This window comes from Ipomoea triloba, chromosome 1 (assembly GCF_003576645.1).
Source record: "Ipomoea triloba cultivar NCNSP0323 chromosome 1, ASM357664v1".
In the NCBI taxonomy this organism is placed as follows: Eukaryota; Viridiplantae; Streptophyta; class Magnoliopsida; order Solanales; family Convolvulaceae; genus Ipomoea; species Ipomoea triloba.
Genome location: NC_044916.1, coordinates 3,789,772 through 3,799,836, shown reverse-complemented (window position 1 = coordinate 3,799,836; position 10,065 = coordinate 3,789,772). Strand labels below are relative to the sequence as shown.

At 38.3% G+C, this 10,065-nt stretch overlaps 2 protein-coding genes across 2 annotated transcripts; both read right to left on the bottom strand.

The window, feature by feature from the left end:
* Nucleotides 1-957: 957 nt before the first annotated feature.
* LOC116019237 (VQ motif-containing protein 4-like) lies at nt 958-2,064 on the bottom strand. The gene has a single exon (XM_031259387.1). The coding sequence runs from the start codon at nt 1,915-1,917 to the stop codon at nt 1,231-1,233; it is 687 nt and encodes a 228-aa protein (XP_031115247.1). The 5' UTR covers nt 1,918-2,064; the 3' UTR covers nt 958-1,230.
* Nucleotides 2,065-3,856: 1,792 nt separating this feature from the next.
* LOC116030457 (eukaryotic translation initiation factor 3 subunit D-like) lies at nt 3,857-6,005 on the bottom strand. The gene has a single exon (XM_031272713.1). It carries the CDS (start codon nt 5,895-5,897, stop codon nt 4,143-4,145), a length of 1,755 nt encoding a protein of 584 aa, XP_031128573.1. The 5' UTR covers nt 5,898-6,005; the 3' UTR covers nt 3,857-4,142.
* Between the last annotated feature and the right edge of the window lie 4,060 nt (nt 6,006-10,065).

Sequence of the window (10,065 nt, the reverse complement as noted above, 5' to 3'; positions counted from 1 at the left end):
ATATGGGATTTCTAGCCCCACCTGAAATTTGTGCCCACAAAGAAGAATGATGTAGGTTAGTGCAGTCCTAAGCAAGTACTAAGACAAGGTTTCTATGTGAGGTGAAATCTAATAGTGTTGAGTCAAGAATGAGGCACAATTAGGCATACTAAAAGGTGCAAAAACAGTGCAAGAAGAGAGATGACAATAATTGAATGAATGCTTATCATAGAAGCATGCACACCAAAGGTTGCCTCTTTTTTGGCATCATTTTCCTCCCTTTCACAAAGACAACAATAGAGTCAAGATTCCTTGCCCTTTCCTCTACTCTTCCCCCTATCACCAGCCCCATTTCCTCATCCCCACCTTGAAAGCAACCCTTTCTTCCCCTCACTGTTTACTCATGTGTAGCCAAAAACTAACAATTATAAATAACTAGCAGTCCACCTGTGCGATGCACGGTATAATCTTCTAACGTGTTGATCGGTTTTATGTTGATGAATATTGAGTACAATCTTTTACAATATTTTGGATTGCGTTGGGTACTGTCATATTTGATTTCCATATTACTCGATGCCATAGGACATAAAATGTATGATTATACTCGGTAAAAATTAGCACACTGCGAATCAATACCTTAAAAACTCCCTAATTATCGTATGTAAAAGACTACTCTTTGGGGCATGTACTAAGGCAAACTTCCATGAAGTCTAAAACTAATAATTATAACAAGAATTTCGTCAGCTTATTCGTAGCCGGTGCAACCTTATATGCTATTGTGAATTGTACCAAGTACAACAATGAGCCGATCCGTACCTGGTCCATCAATACCAGTCTCAACAATAACCGGTATAATCAGACATATCATGAGTGATTATTATAACTAATACAAATTGATTTTCGGGGCCTTAAAAATTTCCTAATTATAACATATAAAAGACAACTCCAATAAGCATTCATAGAAAGAACACCAAACAATTCAACAGGCAATCATAAAATTTGATCAAATTCAACACTGAAAACATCATTCTAACCACCAAAGTTACATAGTAGTAGTTTTATTTACACTTGAAGCAATTATATGTATATATATATTTTTTGCATTTTCTTCAAATTGTTCATTGCAAATACACCGAATAATATCTATGAGGTTTATATATATTATATGAATCATACATCAAGTGAAGCTCAACTGGAAAATTCAAGATTATAACAATTGAAAAATGGACCCAAAAAAAAAAAAAGACTCACTTAAGAATCAGAATTAGCAGAATCTGAGATTCTGGGAGAGGTGAGTGGGAACAAGGGTAACAGTCGGGGCTCCGAATCCTTTTTTGGAGTATTCGCCGGCGACGGATGCAAATAGAACCCTTTTTTGGCGATGGCCTTCTCTTCGGCCTCCATGTTCAGAGCTCCGGTGAACGGGTCGGGTATGAGAGGGGTTACCGGGCTGAGTACCAGCGACGGGAAATCGAGTATGCTCGGCGACAGAATCTCCGGCGTTCCGGGTCGACCCGCCGGGAATCCGAACCCGGGCAACGGGTTGAGCTTGAAATTCTTCAGGCTGTTTCGCCGCTCGTAGAGCTTGGAGGCGGATTTCTCCTTCTTTGTAACGCCGGTCTTGACCGGCGGGATTGGGTTCCTCGACGGCGGCTCAGGCCGGGTCGACTTGGCCGGGTCGGAGGATCCGGTGAGCATTTGGACTACTTGCTTGAAGGAGGAAGCGTCGGCTTGGACGAAGGTGGTCGGGTACGGGTTATTGGGTTCGGATCTGGTGACGGGCACTACCGGCGGCGGTGGCGGCGCCACCGCCGGCGCCGCGCCATTGCTACTGCTACTAATGCTCGAACTGTTACTGCTACGGCTATCGGGGGAAGAAACCGGCGGCGGGTTTCGGTTTTCTCGGGGAGTTATCGAGGCTTCCATAGACGGGTCCATTTCTAGAGAGAGAAACTCGGCGGCGAGAATCGCCGGAAAATAAAGAATAAGAAAGAGAAAGAAAGGGAGGGAGAGAGAGAGAGGATTAAAGGCTAAAGGAGATGAGAGTTTGGCATTTTCGCATCACTTTTTGAGTCTTCAGTTTGGTACGAAAATGTTTTGTTGGGGGAACCTGGTAATTTCAGTGATCACGACTCCCACGCGGTTTCCAGCGCGTGGAATTCACCGGAGGTGGAGAGTTGGCAAGTTGGTTAGTGGCGGCGGCGCGTGGATGGAGAAGGGCCAAGTGGCGGCATGGGAGTGGTGGGTTTATTGGAATATAGGGCGGAGGTAAAGAGAGAGGAAATAGTGAAAAAGTAGAGTGCATTTGGCATTGACTTGAAGGAGCCCTTGAAAACGAAAGCTGACTATGGTCAACAAGTATAGTTTTTGTAGAAGATTAGAACTTTTTTTTCAACTTATCTTGGAAGACTTGGTCTCTCTAATTTGTCTAGGAATATTAATACACCTAAAAGACTTGGCTAGTTGTTGAATGATACTGTGATTAACAATTAAGTATAACTTACGAAATATAATAATAGAATTGAATTGGTCTGTCATGCTGGTTTAAGGATGTTAATACACTCAAAAGACATAAGGTTGGTTGTTGAACAATAACCATGATGAACCATTGTGTTTGATCATGAACTTTGTATATATAGCCTACAAAATGTAAATTGTAATAAGAAAATCATCTTCTATTAAACTTAATTATTAGAAGAAATCATTTCGCACAATACAATTACTCTCATGCCTTATTTATTTCTTTGGTTATTTGTTTTAATTCGCATCAATACCATCAAGGAAAATTTTATGATGTAGATATTTTATCATTTTTTGAGTAAAAAGTATACTTATACCCATTTAGATTTATTCTAACGGATAGATTTTATCTTCTCAGAAAAAGAATGCTTATCCCCATAGTTCAATGATATTTTGCAGCCTTTTTTATAGTTAAAAATAGTAATACAAAAATGATGTTGATTGGGTCATATTGCATTTGGTGTCATGCAACAACCGGATGGCAGAAACCAGGGGCTAACAACATAAGAAAACCATAAGCTGCAGGACAACAATGACTGAATGTGAATAAAAAGCAGGTAAGCCTGCACGTTAGTAGTTCCTGGGTGGTAAATTGTGGGCAGCAGATTGTGAGCAAAGAAAGAAAGTAGGTATTTTCTCAGTATCTAGAAAGTTTTTATAGATAGAGATTCATATATTTCTGTAGGTATTTTCTCAGTATCTAGAAAGTTTTGAGATTCATATATTTCTTTACATTCACAGAAGCTCAATGCTGTAAGTTAAAATCTGGAAATAAGTAAGCAAAAGCACTTCAAGAACCCCAAATAGGACGTTTGTGTTTCCCCTATCTGCATAAAATCTAGTTGCACAATGCAGACATCAAATGGCAGTGAAGCTCAGGTTCAACTGACATGACACCAAGTCTGAGTTTTAGTCCTCAGCATGATGTGATTAAGCACTCAACCAACTGGAACTGAACAACAAAGTAACCCTAAGTTATTGTATTCGACTAAACTAGAGGTTGATCAACATTAACTATCATACGTTGGGATATTCTAGCAAGGGTGATGATAATCTGACATTCTCTTTAGCTTATGCTCCTAAATTGGAAGGGAAAGCATCAAAATGCAGGAAGGGATGCAAATTAGAGAGTTTTTATTCCTTTTGGGGAGAAATTGAGAGCTAAAAAAGGGATTCACCACTAAAGCTTTCATATTACTCAAAATTCCAAAGTGAACCAGGAAGAACAAAAATAATCATTAGCCCAGTGAGCATTGGAAAACATAATATCCACACTCCACAACGCAAAATATCAAGAATGCAGATTGCAGTAATAAATGGGTCAGTCCAATTATACAGAAAACATAGACAAAAGATGTGCAGTAAAGGAATTTTTGGTAAAATGGCAAGCATGTTCAGTATAACAAAATGTGCCACTAAATAGCAGTAGACTATGCAGGAGCTCAAATTTCAGCACACTAGTCATTATCATTTCTCTAAGCAAAAAGAAATAGATAGCGAAAGGTAAAAAACCTAACACGTGACAGTTTCTAGCCTCTTGAACCAAAACAACTAAAAAAACAATCATAAATTAGTGCAAAATGGTGGAAGCACAGTCCAGATGACCACCTTTCAGGATAGCAAGATGTGATATGCTCTTACCCTTAAGCAGCAGCTTCAGTGCTGACTTCCTTATTATCCTCTACATCATTCGCAACACCATTTGCCTCGCCAGTGTCTGCATCTTCAGCAGGTGGCTGCACCTGTTCCTCCTCGGGCAAAGGTTCCTCAACATAATCATTTTCAAATGCATCCGGAGGAACCTCGTATATTCTCACTTGGGGCTTGGACGGGTCCTTAACGAGCACATACTTCCCGTCGTTCAATTTCATAAACAGGTCGACAATACTCTTCACTATTCCCCACATATTAGATGTATTCAAATTGATTTGTGCTGCAAAGTCTCTCGGCTTATACCCGACCACAGCCAATATTACATGGTTAAAGTGATCCCTGGGATGAACACGGGAAACATATCCCAATTTCATCATGTCAGCACTAGCCAAGAGTGCTTGCGCAGTCCATTTGGCTAATTTATTAGCATTGTTCTTCAACTCAGTAGCTAAAACGGCACCCCTCTGAGTCTCCAGCTTCTGTCTCCAATCAACTCCGGAATACTTCGAATCAAACTCATTCAGGGCATTCACAGTCAAGAATGACCTCTGATTGTTCACTTCCACCACACTCTGGACCTCACACCGGGCCACCAAATACATATCATCATCCAATTTCCACCTCCGATACCTATAAGCCACTGATGCTACCTCCTCGCCCTCTGTGGCAAATGGGTTGGGCTCCTCAAATGTGAGCTTATTCCCATCCCTTACTAACACCTGTTGGGAGAAATTTTGGTTTATATAAGCTGCCTCCACACTCAATGAATAAGCTGAATTGATATCCTCCTTAACATCAGGCAAGGGTTCCTGGGAAGTCTCGTGAACAGAAAGCAAGTCCAGCTGCGATCCATCACGTTTATCAAAGAATAATTTGTTTCCGACCTTCTGAATCACTATATCCCATGAATAAACGGATCTAGGGGCGCACATTAAGGTCGATAGAATAGTATCGGTGGCAAAAACAGTGGCCTTATCCTCATTAGCTAAGCGGCGTATAACAGGGTCATCAGTGGTGGTTATCCTGAAGAAATTGCGGTTCTTAAATCGTTCAAGACGGCGGTCACTCCTTGGAGTAATTCGATCGAATGAGCGGTCATAGAACTCCAGGCCTCCGCAGATAAGTAAATCTTCCGGTTCCGGAACAGAAAAGGAGAGCTTCGAGAAGGTGGAGAAGGGGATCTGATCAAGCATGTTCCATTCCGGCTGAATATCGACGGAGGACTTGAACACCGAAGACTCGCGGCGCTGGCCAGCATTGATACCGGAGCGGTTGAGATTGTAGAGCCTATCACGGCGAGCTCGTTCCTTCTCGGCCTCGCGCTTGCGAGCCTCCACCTCCTCGTCACGGCGCTGAGGGAGCTGTGAGCGCTGGTGGTGCGGATTGAATCGCCACCTAGGGTTGAACTTGGGGCGGTGCTGGCCGTGGTGGTGAGACTTCGCGGCCGTATCGACGAGGCGGAAGGAGGAATCCTCGTCCGCGGCTAGCGTAGCGAAGGAGTCGTCAGTCGAGAAGTCGAACGCGGAGTCGGCGTGGCTCTGCTTCGAGTTCGTCCCCTGCCGGCCAGGGTTCTGCAGAGTCCGAGTCCAATCGGCGATTCTCCCAATCCTCTCGGAGCGGGAGAAGGGGGCGAACGGCACATTGGAAGGCTGGTTTGGAACGGAGATCGATCCGCCGGTGCTCGAATCCGGTGGGCCCCATCCGTCGGGGTTGAACGGTACTGCGCCGATTTCAAAGCCAACCATATTCGGATCAGATTCGGGTTTTCGTTTCGGATTGTTCTTCCTTTTTTCGTGATTGTAGCGCAGAGAGAGTGAGGAAGACGAAGATAAAACCCTAGCCACCTAAATGCCTTGATTTGAATGATTTCTATAATTCTATTCGGAGTATACTTCGCCATTTTCTATGGGCCGTTCCAGTTCGAGCCCAGTATTGTTTAATCTGTTGTAAATGGGCAAAACTACTCCTCCAAAGACCAAAGTCCAAACGCATACAAGCCCAGCTATTTATAGCATGGATCAAGATTCACATAGCATTATAGACCATGGATTGAAACAACGAGATACATAATTCATACACGTAATGTATATAATAATTTCATAACACAAAAACACAAAAATTACAACATAAGACACATAGTATATCATTATGACCCAACTAGATTAAAAATACGAGGTACAAAATTTCATAACACAAGACACATACACATGTTATATATTCACTTATTTTTCAAATTTGATTTAGGTACATAATTTGTGTTCATAGACACAAAATTTCACAACATAAGACACAATTACTAATTTGTTCCAAGTACATAATTTATACTTATAAGGTACAAAATTTCATAATGCAAGACACAAAAGATCATAACACATAAACTAGGGTCCATAGTGCAGTGTGAACCCTGATCCATGGTATAACGATTGCTACTGTGATCTTCATGGTTATATTGAGTTACATTAATTGGTGTGTTTGATTTTCTCATGTCGAGTCAACATGTTGAATGGTTTTTTTTTATCAAACAAGGAGGGGAAACTTTGAGGAGAACTAAGCTAGTTCGTTTCCCGAACTCTGCGACAGCAGACGACACGCGCAAGATCATGGAAGAAGACCTCCTCACTCTATGGCGAGCAAGTACTTAGGATCGTCCATTCATTCTGCTGGCGTGTACCCAAGTTAGAGAGCGCTTCAGCCACTCTATTATGTTCCTTACAGATCGCACGAATGGAAATTTTCCATCATTTGTCAAGTCACTTTCTTGCTGCCTGAATCGAGCCTCTAAATGTTACTCCTGTCGTTATCCAATTGATGACATTCTTAGCATCATATTGAATTTCGACATCCCGGAGGCCCTTCTTCCACGCTCAATCCATTCCTTTAACAATCGCTCTAACTTCAATCATGGATGCATCACCATAATCTACTCTTTCCACAAAACCTTCTATCCACTTGTCTCTTTCATTGTGTGTTTTCGAATAAATTGCATTTTAAAAAATTATAGTTATTAATTACTTGCTACTTCCTATTTCCTACTAAAATTATTACATAATATTTATTATATATTTATGTGATGTGGCATTAATTAAGAAATGAAAATTTTTTCGTATGTCGATAGTTCGCTCCCACTGAAAGTCGAATTTGTAACATTATAGTTATTACAAAGTCAATTATAACTTGATCAACTTGATTAAGATTTCGTTGCCAATGAATTTTATATACTAACATTAAAGTAAATATTACTAAAAAAAAGTGTAAATAAATTGACTCAATTTTCATTAATTGAATCGAGACATAAGATGAGTATGAGGGATACTACAAAAATCTAATAAAATAATGACACATATGAAAGCGATTAATATGGATTACAAAGTTTCTAGCATTTTACCTAGATACAACCAATGAATATAAGATTTATGTTATCATTTTTACTTTTTCATGTATCAATTTTTTTAAATTTCAAATATGCAATAATTCCATTAAATTTTGATTAAATAAAATTTTAATTACTTTGATTTATAAAAAAAGTCCTCAGTGGTTACCTGAATATGTGCTATGAGTGAAGTCCGCTTTATGACCCTTAACGCGCAAAGTATCACAACGAGGTAAATTAGTTTAGATTTCTCATAACTGATTAACTCAAATCAAAAAGGCATTAAGTAACTCTAACGAGGAGTTGAATTTGGATCGAGCTGGCAAAAATTTAATTACTAGCAAACATCTTAAGAAAATAGTTATAATAATATTTTAATTGTTATGTTATTCATTTGAATATAATACATACTTAAGATGTGTTGATTTGGATGATCAACTACATGCCTTTCTTTAGAACACTTGAGTACCTTCCACATGCAACTTTAATTTCTCTTTACAATTACAACAAAAATCATTCTCTTTCACCATAAAAGGAGTAGTCGAGGAAGTGGAGCATAATTTTCATACAACTACAATTATATGTTTATATTTAGAACACTCAGTTTTTTTTTTAATACGGTTTAATTCTCCGAGTTACACATAAAAGGAAATTTTCTCAATACACACTCTTGGATAATAATTACAGGTTTCTCTTACCCAAAATAAATTAAAAAAAAAATTCTATTTTTTTTGGGTAAATTTACAGGGTATTTCTCTCCGTCTGTTTAACGGTTCGGGGTCCACCCACGTTTGCTCCGGGAGGCACAGGAGCTGGCTCAGGGGGAATCGTCACTTGTGGGAATTGAACCTGGGTTCTCCCGACACTCTATATTAACCATTTTGACGACACTCTACCTCAATAGATCAACTCCGTAAACATTGTAGCATATATTGATGTAATATAATAAATAAATTTGATTTCATTTTAAATTTTATTAATTAATAAGGATTAATTAGTTATTTCCTAAAACTGAAATATAATTCGATTTGATTAATATGATAAAATAACTGTATTTTTGTTGGATGAATGATTTTACCAAAAAATAAATAAAAATTCAACTAATTCAAGTGTCTCAAAATTCTCAAATGGACCTACATGCATGCTTAGCCATTATTGGCTACCCCATTGAAACAGGTGAGTTGTGCAAATTTGGGTAAATCCAATGAAAAGTTGGTGTAGGGTCTAATATGTCCCAATTTACTTTTGCAGATTTTGGTACATTTAAATTACTAGAAGAGGGTTTTCAAAAAAATTACTAAAAGAGGAAAAAAATATGTGGAAGAGAATTGAGATTAGGAAAATTAAGGAGAGCGTAGAAAGAAATTAAAGTTAAGTAAATTGTAAGCTAAAGGCTAATCCTCATCATTTCAGCGGGATAAGAGATCGTAGAAAGAAATTAAAGTTAAGTAACTTGTGAGCTAAAAGTTAAAATCTTCATCATTTCAGTGAGAGAGATCAAACGATAAGTTGGTCTTGTGTGAAATAGTCATATATAAAATATATAATACTTTTTAAACGAAAATGTGATGCTCTTTTACGATTTCATATGCGTGAAAGAAGATTTTCGTTTCTAAATACAGAGTACTAGATTGATTTGTATTCCGTTACTTCATATTATTATTACATAATATATGGCCCCATTAATAAAGATTTAGCTTTGCCATCATTTTATTATAAGTTCCTGCTTTAGAGATTGGTAGAGAAGATAACATGTGAAATGTGTCTCAATTGACGTACAAATCTCAAAATGCGTGTACACTAATGCGACAAGCCCACAACAAAGTCAAATTCATACTTCCTTAGTTCCTTTGTTTTTTCATTGGTAGGATTAATTGAACCCAGCATCCTACCACGGCTAGCAAAACAAAGTTTATAAACTTAATTTGAATTAGTTGATCAGTTGAGTTGTGCCTCGAGGGCTTTATTGTAATTTTTTATTTCTTAAAAGTGTACAAAAAGAATCTTTCATATTAATTAACTATATCTTTTTTTTTTTTTTATGACAATGGAAACTCACAACTATTGTTTGAAAGTGTACACATAAGTAACTATATTTTTTGGCATAAGTTAGTTGCTAAATATAAATGCCTTGCGCACACACTCCCTGATCTCTCTCTCTTTCTCACAAATCTTATCTTATATAGTAAATAGGAAAATGTTATTTTTCCTCTCCAAAATTTGTTCTTAATATTCTACTCATGATATAACTTAAAATTATTGAGTGTTTATGAATTTACCACCATCATTAATTAGTTCAAAAGAAAGTTAGTTACACAATTAAAAAATTAAAAAAATCATGTAAAAGGGAGAATATTAGAGCGAAAATTCCCAGTTGGCTGGTCAATCTCAGAGATCTTATCGGCCGGCAAACCGGAGACGGGCGACCACGGTCCCGACCTTACCAGCACCTGAGGTTTTGAAACGGTCGTTAGCGTTACTCTAAATAAAATATATAATAAAAGTAAATGATGGTAAAGTCATAATGGAGATGAAAAAATATT

What these genes read in the sequence shown, in the direction of transcription:
- LOC116030457 (XM_031272713.1), bottom strand. Translation starts at nt 5,897, where the DNA reads ATGGTTGGCTTTGAAATCGGCGCAGTACCGTTCAACCCCGACGGATGG.
- LOC116019237 (XM_031259387.1), bottom strand. Translation starts at nt 1,917, where the DNA reads ATGGACCCGTCTATGGAAGCCTCGATAACTCCCCGAGAAAACCGAAAC.